Here is a 17,365-nt window from a genome sequence, read left to right as displayed (position 1 = left end):
ATTTCTGTGATCCCACTTTGATCTAGAGATTTTCAATTAGTTGACTGGATTGGACAATTCTTTGATCAACCATTCTGATTTTGAAAGGAGTAGGTTTCATATCATGAATTCATAGTTTCTACCTTAGAATATTCTCTCCCAGAATGTTGACCCCATCACTTCCATCCAATATGACTCTTGAGAGTGGCTCCCACTTCTTTCTCACCTTATATTCATTCTGGATGACTAGTACTTCATGATCATTAATTTTTGATAAGTCCACTACCATTGCATCTATTTTCTTTTCCTTCTTTTTCTTGATAAATTTGTCCGCTTCAGGTAATGTTTCATTTTGATGTCATCTAATTCACTAGTCAACTTCTAGATTCTTGAATTGATGGATGCTTTTGTGGATTATCAGATTGTTCCTTCTGCACATGTTATGTATCCAAGTTCAATTTATCAGCCGTTGTCAACTCTACCTTGACTTGATGGACTTCCTTGTCAAGGTCTCCTATGGTGTCTGTTAGTACAATTTTCCATTTATCCGATTCAACAATCTGAATTTCTTCTACTAGAGATTTTGAAGATGTTGGCGAAAGCCTCTGGATGGATTGAGTCTCTAAGCACGTTGGTCTTTCTAGCTTCATCCGCTCTAGACCCTCGGTGATATGAGCCACTAGTACCCGCTGCTCCTACCACTAGTCCAATTCCTTGGCCTTTTCCTTAGCCTTCTAGAAAGCCCTTTCCTTCTCCCAGTTTTGAGTGTCATCAATGATTTTACTCTGATCCCTTAGTTCATCTAGTATCTCTTTGATAACTGATCCAACACTCCTAGTGATCACTCACACTAGAACTGGCTTTGATAGCTTTTTCTCGGATGCTTCAACATTCTGATTTTTGAGACGTTGTGCTACAAAAGTGCCCATACTTGCCACACATGTAACAGTTAAAGTTCCTTCTTGAAAAATCTCCTTTGCCTCAGCTCTTTCCTCTTCCAGTTGCTCCGTTGTTACTGGGCCCATTTGGATTTCCAGATCCATTGTCCTGCCTTGCTGGTTCAATATTTGTTAGGGCAATCATGGACACATCTTTTCTTTCTTTGAAGTGGCACATTCGTAAGGTCGATGTTACTTTGATCGACCTCTTGTGCACCATGTTTCTACCTTTCCACTGGTTCCAGAGATCTTAGAGATTTGTCTCGAGAGCTCCCCATTGCTCAATCTTCTTAATCCATTAAGATTTCTTTCTGGTTTTTGAGACCCGGTGGTGCTTAAAGATGAGGGCACAGGTGACACCGCCCTTGCACAGCTCATCTCTCTCCCACTGTGCAGAGGGTACCTTGCAGACTTGCAGAGCGGCTGGCAGTCCCAAAAGTCCCTTTTCTTTACTAGCAGATTGCAAGCCCAAGGGGTACAGTGCGTTCCACATTTCAACTCTCGAGTCCCGACTCCCAACCACCCCTCTCCTCATTACTTTCTGTATATCGTTTTCCAGCTGCCGCCCTCGCGCATCGCCATCGCCATTGCCGCGCTCTCTCTCTCTCTCTCTCTCTCTCACACACACACACACACACGCACACACATCTTAGGCTTCGGAATGTCGCAGCTAGAGATACTGGGGTTTTCAACCCTTTTGATTCTCTCTCCGCTCAGACCTCATCCTCTCTCTGGTACTCAGAGAACACCCTGAAGAAGATGTACATTTTATTGAAACCCTATGCAGCATCTTGTCTCTATAGAGCATCATCTGATCTTCATGCGTCTGTATGCTATGTGCATCTTCACGCAGAAGCAGAAGGTTTCAGCTCGGCCTAGCCATGCCATCAGGACCTTGCTGTCGCCGAAGTTTGCTTAATCCGATTCATCAACACAGCAGGTCGCCATTTCTGAAGAGCTTGATCATCTCCATTACTGTAGTCGGTACAGCTCTTATCGTTCTGTTGCTTTTGCTTTTCTGGTTTGTGAGATCTCGTAGGTCTAGCAGAAGTTTAGACGTCCAAAAACATTCTCCAGATCACAACCATGACAGCTTGCGCAAACTGCAAAAGTATTCATACAAGGAGCTTAAGAAAGCGACTAACAGGTTTGATGAAACCCAAAAGCTTGGGAAAGGTGGCTACGGTGTTGTGTATAGAGGTCTTCTGAGGAATGGAGAGGAGGTAGCGGTGAAAAAGCTTGTCTTATCTTCTCTCCAGGGCGAGAGAGAGTTCCAGAACGAGCTCTCTATTTGTAGCAGACTAGAGTCCAGGTATGTGGTGAAGCTTCTAGGGTTTGCCACTCATGGTGAGAAAGTTCGGCTGCTTGTATATGAATGTATGCAGAACAGGAGTTTACAAGAAGCTTTGCTCGAGAAGCATACATCTGTGCATTTGAATTGGGAGAAAAGATTTGGCATTATCTTGGATGTAGCCAGGGCTCTGGCTTATCTGCACCTTGAGTGTCGGCCCCCTGTGGTTCACGGTGATGTTAAACCGAGCAATGTGCTACTTGATGGGGACTTCCGTGCGTACCTTGCTGACTTTGGGCTTGCAAGGATGAAAGTTGAGGATCAGAGGCTGGATCATCTGCTAGAGATGTCCAAATCAGAGGCGGCAGAGATGGAGATTGGAACTCCAGAGAGCTGTGAGATCTCAAAATGCAAGAGCTTCGAGGTTCTTTCAGAGGACAGGAAGCAGAGCAAGTTTCTGGACGAGAGAGTAATGGCAAGCCTCTGTGATCAATCCCTTCCAAGCTCCTACTTAGGCTCTCCTCACAGTGGAGTGAGGTACTCCTCGGAGCTGCGAGAGGTCGAGATACTTGGATCCAATTCAGCAGCACCAGTGAATTATCAGGCAGATCAGAGTCCTACAGAGAAAGTCTTGCCTGCAGCAAGCCATAGTCGGCGGACCTCAAAGCAAAATGAGGACCTTCTGAATTATCAAGCTGAAACAGCTAGCATGGATCAAGCTGTGGCCTCGCTTCCTACCCGGCCGGCAGCACAGAAATCTCCCAACAAGGATAACTGGTGGTGGAAACAGGAGAATAGTGGGGAGCTCAAAGTGAGAGATTATGTCATGGAGTGGATGAGAAGTGAGCTTTCCACTGATGAGAACCAGAGGGAAGTTGATTCTGTACAACACAGTGGGCAACTGCAAGCGACAGCAAAGGTGGAGGGCAGGAAAGAGGCAACAGAAAAAAGGAAAGAGAGACAGGAGCAGAGAAAGAGGAGGGTGAAAGCAATGGAAGAAGAGAGACAGAAAGAGGTTGATCAAGCAAAAAAGAAAGAGAGAGCGAAGGCCAGGGTGATGGGGAGGAAGGGCAGGGAGTGGTGGAAGGATGAGTATTTTGCGGAACTGAGCAGAAAAGGGGTGCGTACCGATGGCCCATGTAAGGTAGCCAATGGTAGAGGTAACATCCCTGGCTTGCTACCGGCGTCGATTGACCGCTTTCGGATGAGGGATGTAACAGGTTCAGGCTCATGGCGGCTTCGAGGGGAGTCTGTAGGGGAGACAGCAGCAAGTGATGATCTTAGCAGCACAACGACAAGCATGCGGGGCACAGTTTGCTATGTAGCTCCAGAGTTTGGCGGTGTCGGAGTATTATCAGAGGCCAGCGACATCTATAGCTTTGGTGTTCTTTTACTGGTCATTATATCAGGTAGGAGGCCTATAGAGATCATGGCATCAACAAACAAGCCAACAGGTGTAGTGTCATCAGTAGGCTTGTCTCCGACGGTGAAAAGATTTGAGAGGGCGAATCTAATCACGTGGGCAAGGAACTTGTCATACTCAGGCAATGTGTTTGATCTGGTTGATGACCGGCTACATGGAGCATATCCTCGTGAGCAAGCGCAATTGTGCATCTCTTTGGCTTTGTTGTGCATCCGAAGGCTTCCATCGGCTCGTCCATCAATTGCCTCTGTGGTAAAGACATTACTGGGTGAGGCTCCATTGCCGCCGTTGCCAATTGAATTCTCACCGTCGCCGCCCTCGCGTCTTTCGGTACACCATTCACCTTGTGGTGCTGCTTCATGTCTATCAAGCAGTGAAGACATTGTGTGATGCTGAGCCTCTCTTTTGGATGGAGAATGTTGTAATGTGAGCTACTAAAATTGCATAAAGCAGATCATAAATTTTGCCCGATTGGTGACGGCAGCTCTGTGTGCATAACTGGGGATGACATTTGAACATTGAGATTGTCAGTACATTCATTCATATTTCAATGATGCAACAAGATTGCAGTTGTACACTATATAAACAGATCATAACACTCGCTAATTAGTTCTTTACACTCACTTCTTGAATGATAACACTCGGTATGTGCAGATATTTTGTGGCCTGTATCTGTTCTTTGGGAGAGTTCAAGGATCAGAACTTGCATTCCTTGAGATATGAGAGTTTTATTTTCCGGACCGCGGGTTTCTGAAGTCATCCAACTTCCTGAAAAGGTGTGCGCGCTTGAGAGAGAGAGAGAGAGAGAGAGAGAGAGAGAGGAACTGATCAATACCTTGTAGGTATGCTGTTTTGGTTAGTAACAAGATGAAGAAGCATGCATGCAAGTACCTTGAGGCTTTTGAAGCTTATTTGAATAAGCTTTTGGTAGCCTTAAGCTTGAGCTGGATTGCAGGAGCAATGCCTCCTCGACCTTGCCCTTAAGACTTCAATGGTAAGCATACGGAGATCGGTATCTTCCAAGGTTCCCATTAAATAATGTAACGATGATGTGGGGCCCCTTGTTGCATTGAGGACAAAACCAATTAAAGCTGAGAAATTTAGCATGATAGTGTGTTGCATCTACATTGGAAGCCACAGGACAAGGCCTTAAATATTTTTCTAAAACTTTTTTTAACCACAAGGTGGTTTTGAATCGATTAGAGAGGACCCTTTCCTTGGGCCCCCCTGATCCCTTTAATGAATTTTAGTCTGATAGTACATTGAATGCCATAGGTTCTTTAGCCTGCAAGCTTAGGCAAGGATCTTGAGCCTCTTGATGGCAACTGCAACTCTCCTAGCCACACGTAAAATCTGTAATGAAATATAAAAGAGCAATTAGAGTCGAACCTATACTTGGTTTGAGTATAAGAAGTGTCAAGTGGGAGGAAATGAAGACTTGCTGTTTATAATTCCAACTTACGCTCGATATGGAACACACACATGAGAATGTCGAAGTTTCCTAGCTTGTTTGTGCCCGAGGTAAAATACTTTATCAAAGCGGGTTGTGACAAACAGACGATTCTATGTCAACGGGTGCTAGCTCAGTTGGTAGAGTCATAGCCTATCTATATAAGGGACTCTCTATTTCACGGCAACTAATTTTACCATGCATGTAGATTTAGATGGCACCTAAGGGTAGCAAGAGGGGGCAACTGGTTCCGCATCGTGTCCCCCTCGATCAAACAAGTGCATCTCAAAGAGGTATAGTTACATCCTCACACATTGCCCCCCCCCCACACACACACACCCCACCCCCCCCACACACACACCAAAAAAAAAAGGAAAAAAGGAAAACCGAAATAGGGCCCTTTTCATCACATGAGAATAGCTCACAATAAAACAAAACAGATAAACATATAAAATCCTACAACAAATACATTACACACTTATAGAGGAAAAACGTCACAGCCATAAAGGGAACCATGACCATTCAAACGAAAACAGATAAAATCCTACAACAAATATATTACACACTTATAGAGGACACACTTATAGAGGAAAAAGCATCACAGCCATAAAGGGAACCATGACCATTCAGGTGCCTTTGGTCTCTCTCTCTCACTCTCTCACTCTCTCTCTCTCTCTCTACACGAGAACGATTGCCATACTCTCCTTTGTTGTCCATCTCTCTGCTTCCATATATACTAGAATGAGTTGGAGCTGTAGCTATTCTAGAGTCACCTTTGTATGAGAGTGTCTTTCATAGGGATTGTCCTCGCCATCTACATCCTCCTTCCCTTTCTTGAATTTTCACTTATCGAAATTTTAGATCTAATGGCTTCATCTTTTCTGTTTGCCCTTCCTATTCGATGCTTTCTTCATTACGTGAATAGAGTGGGTGGCCCATAAGTTTATTAGCTGGTCACCATTTGATTCTGAGGAGTGTTGAAGGTTGCATTATTCTTCATGATGATTTTGTAAATAGCCTCTTGCTCCAATTTCTCCCTTCACGTGTTCAACTTCTAGTACTTCATAGAGTGTGAGCTTGTGCCACTTCTTTATATTATCTGGATCATCATAAAGGTTTTCTTACCCTTTGCCAATCTTGCTCTGGCTAGTTTGTGGTAGATGGAGGCAATGGTCATCCATCCAACTGGATCTGACTAATTTATTTTTATTGTGGCTTCAAATAGAATCTCAACCATTTCTTTGAATTGAAGCTAATGACTAGCTTGTTGCGAAGATTCTTTTCTATGGAATCTTTGACGCTTGGATGGACAACTATATTATGTTGTTTGCATACTTCACCAGTTGCCCCAACAGTTCTTTCCACTACGTCATCATCCTTTGAAGCTAACTAGATCTTTCTTGAGTTCAACGATGTCCTTTTTAGTGACAACAAGCACTTTTTTCTAAGCTACCCATAGAGCATTATTATGCTCATTCCAATCTCAAAGCATTATTCTCCAATATGATATGCACTGTGATCCAATACACTCTGATTCAATATTTTTCTAAGTTGCATTTATATGTCCGTATAATCATTTCTGCATGTATAAAACGCAACTAAATGTTGTATGAATATATTATACACTTTTATCCGTTATTAAGTATATTTCGATCAAACTATACATCGATCAAAATATATTTCAATCAAAGTATATCTCGATCGATATATAGTTCGATCGAAATCATATTTTTGTATCAAAAAAAGACTCTGATAGTTCGAACGAACTATCAAATTTCCTCATTGTCTAGGTTGCAAGAGTACTTGCACATGCCAGTTTGTCAGACCCCTCTTCTCCTACTTTAGGTGATTACTAAACTTTTTATATTTGTGTATTGTTTATAATTAACATTTTTTTAAAGCTAACCCTACTGTTGTAGAGCATAATCTCACACTTTGAGGTTATCTTGAAGGTTACTACTCTATATTTGACTGTCTAGACCACAATGTCACACTGCAGGGAGCGTTGATCTCTTAGGTATCCTTTTATGGTTGTGTAGACTTTCACATCACACTAAGGGGGGGTTAAAAAACTGAACACTTTGTCCCTCGTTGTGGAGACCATCGTGTTACATTGTAGGGAGAGTATAGGGAGTTACATTCCTCGTCTCTAGCTGTGCAGACCATTGTATCACACTGTAGGGAGGGTTTATGTTTAAATAATCGCTCTGTTTTTTGATGTGCAAACCATTACGTTGCATCATAGAGAAAGCTTAAGGAATGATACACTTATATGTAGTGAAGTAATTGATCACTTGTTCACTACAACTCGTTACAAACTCAATAAAAAATAAAAGAGTTGCACTATCGTCACACCTACCATGTTTACATAGACACATCTACTTAAACGGTTGCATAGTGAGTTGAGCAACCCTATAAGCATATTTGTGTGTATGCTCAAATATGACGAATGTGTCAATCATGTATGTTCTTTAATTTTTAGTGAATTCATAATCGTTGGTTTTGAACAAGTAGCTTTACTTCATAGTTCAGATAAGAAAACGCCTTGTCTTTGACTCTGTAAACCACTATGTCACACTACATAGAGGACTTAAATATAAACAAATGCTCTGTCTTTGACAATGCAAACCACCGTGTCGCACTGCAAAGAGGGCTGACTCAAGGAGCAATATGCACGCAGTTACCTGCAGTGAAGTAATTGATTACTCGTCCAAAACAATTCATTACAAAATTGGTGAGAAATAAAATTTGTGCGCACTTTGCACATTTGTCATATTTAAATACACATACAAGTTTGCTTAAAGGATTTTATAACCATTTGTGCATCACTTTAAGCAGGTTTGTGTGCATTTTCAATTACGATATATGTGCACAATTGACAAATACACCGATTGTGTATATCTTCTATTTTTGACTAAGTTTGTAATCAATCATTTTGGACAAGGTCACATACTTTACTTCAGAGTCTAAATAAGAGGACATGTACATTTCTAGGAACGTAAGGAGACTTCGATGCAAAGGACATATGTGTTGGCTCCAGATTTGATTTCAAGGGAGAAGTTATGCATTTCAAAGACCTACAAGCCTATATAAGAGGATAGATATTTGGGTGCTATATGTTTTATGCAAAGTCATGGTGGACATGCAAACAAAGGTACACATAAAAAATTGGGTCATGTAAGACCTTTTAAGAGCTTGGTGACCTGTGTATAACTTTAATACTTTTTCACAAAACCGTAGCTTGAATTTCACACTCTCTCCTCTTTTTTGGGCCATTTTTTTCTCTCTCACCTCTTACATATAAAAAAGAGACAAGGACCACTGACCATGACCTCGGGGGCTTATTAAGACCTCCTTAGGATCCTAAAATACATTTATGCACTTCCAAACAATCCATTCTCTTTTTAACACGTTCTAGTTTTTATCCTTACGTACTTTCATTACAATCACACACACACACACACACACACACACACACACACACACACACACACACACACCATCATTAGTAGCATGGAAAAAATCGAGTATGGAGAAGATCATTAAAATTAGCCATGGTTGTTATTGTATATGCCTCCATATTTTGCAATTCTCTATCATTAGTCACCTCTTTCACTTTTCTCCTTCTCATGCACACATCTCTAATGTTCCAAGTCTTGTAATTTATTTCACAGAGCGGACAAAAGGATGCAATTAGCGAGAGATTAACTAATTCAAATAGATTCAAAGCATCAAATATAAAAGATGATGGTGGTCATTCTTTATTTTCTTGACACCGATGGACGAGAGACATTGTAATCCTACCCAATTTCTTGCTAATTTTGCTAATTTTTCATTTTACACACCTTACCACTGTACATTTTCATTCCATTATGTAAATCATACTAAATAGAGTTCTAACCTACTAACCTCAAATCTAGCCCTACCACCTATCTCTTCACACCTACATCAATTACTTCTAAAGGAAGCTTTATAGTGATAATTAAGCACGATCAAGCTAACCCTAAGCCCTCTAACACCTATAAAAAGGGGGTCTCTCTTTGAAGAAGGCTTGCCTTGTGAGAATGCCAATTGCCAAAATTTTGCCTAAAGCTTGCTTAAGCCAAAGATGCAAAGTGCTTAGTGCTTTCATCGAATTGCTAATGCGTGTTGGTTAGTGTAGTGTATGCTAAATGATGATTATGCTTCCATAGATGAGAGGCGAGAGATTGAGTGACTCTATCTACAATTGTATGCTTACTCTTGGTGGTTATCAAAGAAGAGGTGGTTAGGCTCCAACTCTTGGTGGTGGTCTCTTATTGTGTTTGCTAAACATTTTGGAATCCGTGCAAGAGTAAGTTCTCAAGGGTCGTGTTGGTTATGGTTTGGTTGATGTTTTGTGTGCGTAGCCATAGTCTCGAGTAAGTCGCTGTGAGAGGGTGGTATAGTGGAGAGGGCTCTCTTAATCATACGCAAGTGCATGGGGTGGCTACTTTGAGTGTGTGTTTGTTGACCGTTTCTAATAGGGTTTGATAATATGATTCTTGCAGAGCCAATTTTGGTTAGATTTTTGTGTATTGTGGTTGGGTGTTGTTGGGGAGCTCATATCATTGTGTCAATTTGCTTGAAACCTTGAATGTGCATGCTTGAGGTTTTGTCAAGTTATTGACTAAGAAGTGTGGTTTCTCTCTCCCTCTCTCCTCTCATTATTTATGGAAGATATACTTGTTGTGTTGTACCATAAGATCTTTGATTTGCGAGTGGTATTTTCTTTTACACTCACCTTCTCTCTCTTCCTCCCATCACGTCCTAGTTCGTGACTCTAAAACTAGGTGGTGCCCCTAACTTTGCCAACTAGTGTGTGCTGTGTTTTGGGTGTGTTGTTGTTTTCTTGGGGTCTGTGTGTTGTGTTTGTGCTAGACTCCAAGTCATATGAGGAGCAGGAAGCCTTGAGAGGTGTCTAGAGGCCATGTCTCTTGTTGCCCGCCCCAGACCACCTCATTTTTTCGGTGCCCCCACTAAGGAGGGCTTTGATATAAATGCTTTGCATATATTAAACTTCAAGATTAGATTGTGTGAATGTTGAAGGTTCATCTTGTATGAGTGTTTAATGTTTGAGTTGGTTGCATGAATCACGAACTTTTGTATGAGCGTGCCATTCCACTTGCAAGACAAACCATCCATGTCATTGTGAGTACGAAATTGCAATTCCAACGTGTCATTCGTGGAGTGCTTGGTCCTCATAGATTAGTGGAAATAAATTCATCAATAAACCCTTTCATTCTACCTCTTATTAGATACAACCTTAATTGGAATGTGTATATCTTTATGTTACTTTAGACATTAGGTTATGTGGTGTATGTATGTGCTATTGATAGTAGGATGTTAATATATTTCTACCCATTTCACTTTGCATCTCATTTTGGGCCACTCAAAATTGAGTGGCCCAAATGAGCACCTTTATTTTTGAAAAGCCGTATGGTGATAATATTCGCGATAATAGGTGCGAATATATTTACGCGTCTATTATTGTCAAACCATTGCCACGCATATTGTCGCGTCTATTACCGCCAACGCAACATTTTCTCTCTCCATTTTCACTTGTTAATCCGTGGTAATAACGGAGGTTCTCAATTTTTTGTCTTATAGTGAAGGTTAGACATATGTAGAGCACATTGTTCTTTTACTTACGGTTTTTGTCACAAAGTTTAGATCTTATTTTCTACCTCAAAAGTTTGTAATCTTACCACTATAGGAAGTCTTCTTTATGTCTTGTTGCACATGGATGTATTTCCTAGGATCTCCATGTGTCTTGTAATATTGCAAGAGTTTGAGTATGGTGTGCAAGTGGAGAGCTCTACTAGAGCTAGCTAGTCTAGAATTCTAATGCACTGCCACTTTGAGAGAAAAGCGAAAAGTCTATAGGAGATGAAGACAAGCCTTACAATGCATGATTCTAGATTAAATACAATCTCTCTTCTTTGATGGGGCTAAGAAGAGAACTAATGAGATAAGGCTAATGTAGACATAGAAGTTCTTTAAGAGGGAGGTAACAAAATCTTCTCCTTGGGGTGACAACTATTCTAACAATGAAGCAAAGTATGAAGCTCTCACTTTAGGGATTCAATGGTGCATGAACTACAACATTAAATGTCTTAATGTGTTTAGTGATGTGATGCTACTTGTTAAGCAAGTAAAGAGAGCCGAGTCCAAAAAAACCATAGTTTACAAGGCTACCTTTGATAAGTTAAGAAGCTTTTAGGGCACTTTGAGGCAATCCAACTACATTATGTGTTTAGTGCAGAGAACCATGTTTAGGCAAAGAACCAAGCTGTAGATACCTTGCTATTGAAAGCATGTAAGAAGTTTTAGTAAGGGCCATTGTGCTAAAGCAGCCTTTGTTTCAAGGTATTGGTTGTAAATATGATATTATGCACTTTCTAAAGAAGAATGCCCCAATGATATCACCAAGGGCCAAAAGAAATGGCTACTCTGTAAGGTCAATATTGCACTATAGATTGATATATCATGACTTGTACTACAAGGGTAAGGATCAGTATCGAGAAGGGTTCCCCCTATTAATATATAGCAGATTGTGAATAGTTGTCATGAGGGCATATATGAGAGACACTTTCACACTAGAGATCTTTAGTAGAAATGTGCTACAAGCTAGATTTGTATAGCCAAGTTTGCACATGGACATACATCACTCGTGTAAAACATTTAAGGAATATTAAAAAGGTAGTAACACAATGTAATAATATTTATTTTTTTCACATTAGTAGATATTTATGATATTTCTAATAGGTGAAAGAAATTGAGATCATTGTATCATTATACAAAATTTAATCATAGACCTCAAATGCTCACATGTAAGACCCTCCTATTATCTTTATTTATAAACTCTGCTATTAGGTCTCTCTAATCTTAGTGTTTGTAGGCATTCTCTTGGTGTATTTGTAGTGTCACCTCACGATGTGTTTTGTTGTACTGGTCTCAGATCCATACCAATCCTCTCATGGAGGTATAGATTGTTGCTATGGATAATCTACAATATAGCAGAGTTGAGAGGTTAGTTTTCTCTTTCATGGATTTGTCTCGTTCTTTCTTAAGGTCTCTATAGATATTATAATTTTTTTTCATTATCAAAGATATACACATGTATATGAAGGATTTTTGGTTCATGCATGCACAAAAAATTTAATGCATGTAAAGTACTTACCTTCAAAAGGCTAATGTTTTTGTGAGTTAGAAACTATGGCAATAGAAGAAAATATAGAGAAGAGAGTAGGAGAATAGATAATTTAGATCGGTAGAATTGTCTCAAGGAGGAAGGAGAAGTAGAAGTAGAAGCAGAAACGTCTTCTTTTTTCTTGATCATCATAGGAAGCACCTACAAGAGAGTGTATATAGAGCAAGACAAGAAGAATTGTTAGAATACATGTCATACAACATGTAAAAATGTTAAGAGTTTGGAAAAGAAAAAAGAAGAAGAGGAAAGGAGATATTTAACATGACAACTCTAGAACTCAACACCTTAGCTTCATGTTGCAAGAAACATCCCCAAAAGACCTCCAACCTCAAATTGATGAGTTTCATCCTTGTGGGAATCCACCTCAAGTTAATTTTTCAAAGAACTGTAAATTCAAGATCTGTTTTTCCAAAATACTATGTCGGGTAGTGGGAGCGGGAGATGGCATAGGTGGGAAGAAGGGTGACATTGAATAGAATTGGGGGTGGCAGCATGGAGCAACAAGAGTAACAACAACAACCACACACAAAAAAATTGCTAGTGCCAACAGAAAACCCTTTCACCATGGCACAAGAACTTGCTTAACTCATGGTAGGCCACCATACATGCATGCATGTACACACATATTGTAAAAACCAGCCCCACATGGGTGTTTTCTGTGTTGACTCATGCCATCTCATTTACTCGCCTAAGTTTTGCATTTGGAATGTCCAATGTAGGTGGCTTGTCCTCCGACTCTATGTCAACTTTGTCTTTCATGCTCGTCATTCCCCATTTGTCCACAATATAGAGATTTTTCACAACAAGATACATTGTTCCCTTGTCATCAAAGTATCAATCACAACTATAGTCCACATAGACTAGGTCCTTTAACTCACTAGGTGTCTCGCCTAGTTCACATAGCAGCAATCCATACCATCTTTGTAAATCTTTGCACTTTGGTCATTTTCAAATTGATCTTTCAAGTGCAATAGTTTCATTTTGGGTGTTGGTTGGGATGAACCCGCTCCCATATTTGATGCCTCCTTGAAAGTCACTTTATTGAATCTCTCAACCATATAGGTGTAAGATCTCTCTGATGATGTGTCAAACAAAATTTCCTTAGTAATCGTCTCTAATCGAGCCAATGGCCCTTGATTTACACTCTTCAATGTAAATATTTCTCACTTGGTCTCTGTAATATGGTTTCTAATCGGGTAGAGTCTACATAATCTCAAATACATTAAGAAACAAGAACTCTTGCAAAACCCGGACATGTTACCTCTTTAGTCGCTTCCAACTACTTGACTCAAAATCACCTCAAGCTGCAGTGCTCTAGCCCTTGAAATATGAGCTCAAAGCCACTCTGTAAGCCAAAATCTTGACTTGACAAAATAATCGCACTTTTGGCACAAAATTTATGTTAGCTTGAAAATTCTTCAAATGATGTTCAAATTCAATTAAAAAAAGACCTCTATGCTCCATTTGACTAGATCTAGCTATGATTTAATTTTGGTCTCAATTTTTGACAAAGGAACATGGATCACGATCCATGTGCCTCAACGGCAAAATGGGATGAAAGTTTCCCCACAGCTTGCCTTGGTACCTTGACAATAGCTATATGTTTTTTGTGATTTTGAATTGTTTAGGTTAGTTGAAAGCCAAATCTTAAGTCTAAACTTACTGGTTTTCCACCTTGAAGTGTTTTTTTTTTCCTTTTGATCTTCTTTTTGTAATCTTGATTTGGGAAGTATTTTTTTAGTGGTATCTGCTGTAGACTAGAGAAGTCTCTGCCAAAAATCTCAGATGGTGGACATGGATCAATGTTCCAACACTTTTGGACTTGGAATTGGGTCGGCTGATAGATTATACTTTTTTGTAGCCTATCACCAAAATTGTTTTGGATTTGGTTTAGTTTTAGCTAGCCAAAAGTGAGATGATGAGATCTTAGGTCTTCTGTAGCAGTTTTTGAATATCTTTTGATTTACGCCCTTCTAGTCACTTTTTTAATTCTTTTTGCAAATGTGTCTTTGGGAAATGTGTATGTATAAGTCTCAGCTACTCATTATTCAATTTTTAGTCAAAATATTTGATAAAATTCGTGGATCATGATCCATGTTCCACCTCCTTTTGACATAAAACTTTGTCAGCTTACATTCTTCGCTATTTGGAAGCTATTCCCAAAGTTTATTTGAATTTGGATCACAAAAAGTTCAAAATCCCTAGATTTTGGTCAATTGGATTAGCTTCAGGTGATTTTTGGTAATTTCCCTCTTTTGAGTGTGATTTTGGTTTCAATTTGATCCCAAATTTTGGTTGCAGTTGATTGAAGTCAATCTCTATCAATAGGCCTCAGTTTTGCCCAGTTCTATCTCAGGGGTACATGGATCCCGATCCATGTTTTTCCACAAAGATCTATTAAAACTTATCAGTTTCCTTCTTATGAGTTTTGTAAGGCCCTAGAGCACTAGCGTTTTGAGTTTGGATCAACTTTTACGTCTCCCCATCAAATTTTAAAATTTTAGAGTTATGATCTTTTTGACAAATATGATTTTTTGCCCTTTTTGCCTTGACCTTAGGGTTTCTACTTAACCTAATACTATGTGCTGAAAAGAAATTTGAAACAAAAATGAACAAAACAATGCAAATTAAAGTTGTGACAAAAAATGAAATACTTCTCTCAAAGCATAGGGAAAATTTGAAGAATCAAATGCTTTTGGTATCTCACTTATAACTCTCTTTGTCTCTCAAAGAAAAGATCTAGCTGGTCCTTGGACTCTAGAATCTATCAAGCACTAAACCCATGTCTAGGTTCTTTATTGCTAAAGTGCAAATGGAATGGATGAAAATTCTTTGGAAAATAGCACTCTAAATATGCACTAGGTCACTCACCACCTAAGGATCATTCCCCTACAACGGTGCCAATGTTAGCGGGTCACCATGATGGGGACGTCTGTAGCATAACTATTTGTCACTAACATACTAATGTCAATACTCAAGGAAATGACTTGGATGGGTCATGGAGACTCTTTGAGGGTGTCAATCCTCAAGAAGTAATCCTAACAAGCAAATGCATCAACTCAAGAAGCAAATCACCATGCTAGATCAAAACATCTGTCTATGTCCTCTCTCATTGCTCTAGGTAAGGAAAGCTATATTAGTTGTAAGTGGAAAAGTCTGGAAAGTCTGTGGTCATCTAACAAGGTACCAAAATCACAATCCATCACGTATCAGGTCACAAAAATTGTAACAAAACTCTATAGATAGGTCACTCTAAGTCTAATAACACTCTCCTGTGGTCAAGATGCCAAAAAACAATGATTTAAGCACATAAGACTGACAGATGCATAGTTGTAAACCACAACATAACTTAAAGTGATTACACTTAGATGAAAGAGAAAGAGACACAAAACACAATAAAATTATTGGAACTGAATTTGAATCACCAAATCATGAGATAAATGGATTACAAGTTTGAATAGATTATCCACTTGTTGACATGCGTACAACAGAGCTCTTCTTTTTCCAAAAGATAAGTCAATAATAATTTTTGTTCAAACAAGGCTTTTGACATTTATAGCTTGGGCTTTCAAAATGGTCAACGGTCGGTCACTTTGGCTTTCAATACATGACTAGATATTACATCTCAAATTTTCATAGCTTTTGGATCAAAATACAGGCTCGTTTATGTTGTTTCCCAAAAATGTTGCTTGGGATACTGTGTTTGACTAGAAGAGTGCCCATTAGCTACATCGACCAAACAAAAATTCAAGGGTACATTATGGTAATCCGTACTAGTGAGTAGATCAAGGACCACAATGTCACTATTAAAAGAGGTTATAGCTTAGAGGAAGCACTCAAATATCTGGTGCTATGTTCCCTTACTTAATGTCTACATACATGCATATACACACACACACACTCACATACATACACTCACCTATATATATATATATATACATGCTCCTTTTCTATTTATACTCTCTCTTCGTCTCACTACAACTAATCTTTACTTAATCTACATGTCATTATCTACACCTTAACTATACCTAATCTACACACCTCTACTTCTCTACCTAATCAAAGTAGATAGAGAGGGCGTAGAAAGGGAGGTAGACTAATAGAGACATAGAAAATGGATTTCAAGTTAGGACACTCACTCTTGGTAAAGTACACAACACCTCCTTGATACCATCAAGAGCTTGGTTCATGTCTTCATTCCACTCAAACACTTGAACTCTTTGGCTCAATTTCTAGAGAGGATACACATACTGACATAGCATCCAAAAAATCCATGAGACGTGTCTGAGCTTATGCACAAATGATGCCAAATCCTTTGTGTTTCTTGGGGGACCCATAATCAATAAAGAATTGAATTTCTTGGGGTCAGCCTCTATTCCATTTTGGGAAACCACATGTCCCAACAGATGAACTCTCACATGAGCAATCTTACACTTCTTTGAGTTGAGTTTCCCACCCTCTTGGTGAAATCTCTTGAAACTCAGTCTTAGATTTTCCAAATGTGTGATCTTAGAGCTATAACACCCAATGTCATCCATGAAAACTCAAATGCGCTTATTCAAGTAGGGACCAAACACTTTATTCATCCAGCCTTGAAAGGTTGCATATGAGTAAACCAATCCAAAAGGCATTCTCTTATAGAAAAAATAACCCCAAGGAGTCCCAAAGGTAGTCTTCAGCTGATCTTCAATCACTATCAAGATTTGAAAGTATCCAAAAAATTCATCCATGATTGAGTAGCGCTCATGACTTGCAACTTGAATGATGATTTTATCTTGGAAGGGTAGTGGATAATGATTCCTTTTTGTGGCAGTATTCAAAGGTTTGAAATTAACATTTACCCTAAATATTTCATTCTTCTTGGGCACAATAACTATTGGAAAAACCCATTCGGACTTCTCTACTTGAAAAATAAAATCTGCCTTTGAAAGCTTTGTCACCTCTTCATGAAGCACCCTCTCATGAATGACTCCCAACCTCCTAATCTTTTAAACCTTTGGCTTGGCGCCTTCTTTTAGTTTGATTCTATGCTTTCACTTTGAACTTTTTTCTA

The 17,365-nt window shown here is 39.4% G+C and overlaps 1 protein-coding gene across 1 annotated transcript; it reads left to right on the top strand.

Moving 5' to 3' along the window:
• Nucleotides 1–1,293: 1,293 nt before the first annotated feature.
• Nucleotides 1,294–4,286, top strand: LOC147446259 (putative receptor-like protein kinase At1g80870). The gene has a single exon (XM_086525525.1). The coding sequence runs from the start codon at nucleotides 1,748–1,750 to the stop codon at nucleotides 4,019–4,021; it is 2,274 nt and encodes a 757-aa protein (XP_086381651.1). The 5' UTR covers nucleotides 1,294–1,747; the 3' UTR covers nucleotides 4,022–4,286.
• Nucleotides 4,287–17,365: the final 13,079 nt, after the last annotated feature.

The sequence above is a fragment of the Adiantum capillus-veneris genome, chromosome 12 (genome assembly GCF_014529385.1).
Source record: "Adiantum capillus-veneris isolate H3 chromosome 12, ASM1452938v2, whole genome shotgun sequence".
NCBI lineage: Eukaryota > Viridiplantae > Streptophyta > Polypodiopsida > Polypodiales > Pteridaceae > Adiantum > Adiantum capillus-veneris.
This window is presented reverse-complemented; position numbering and strand designations above follow the sequence as displayed.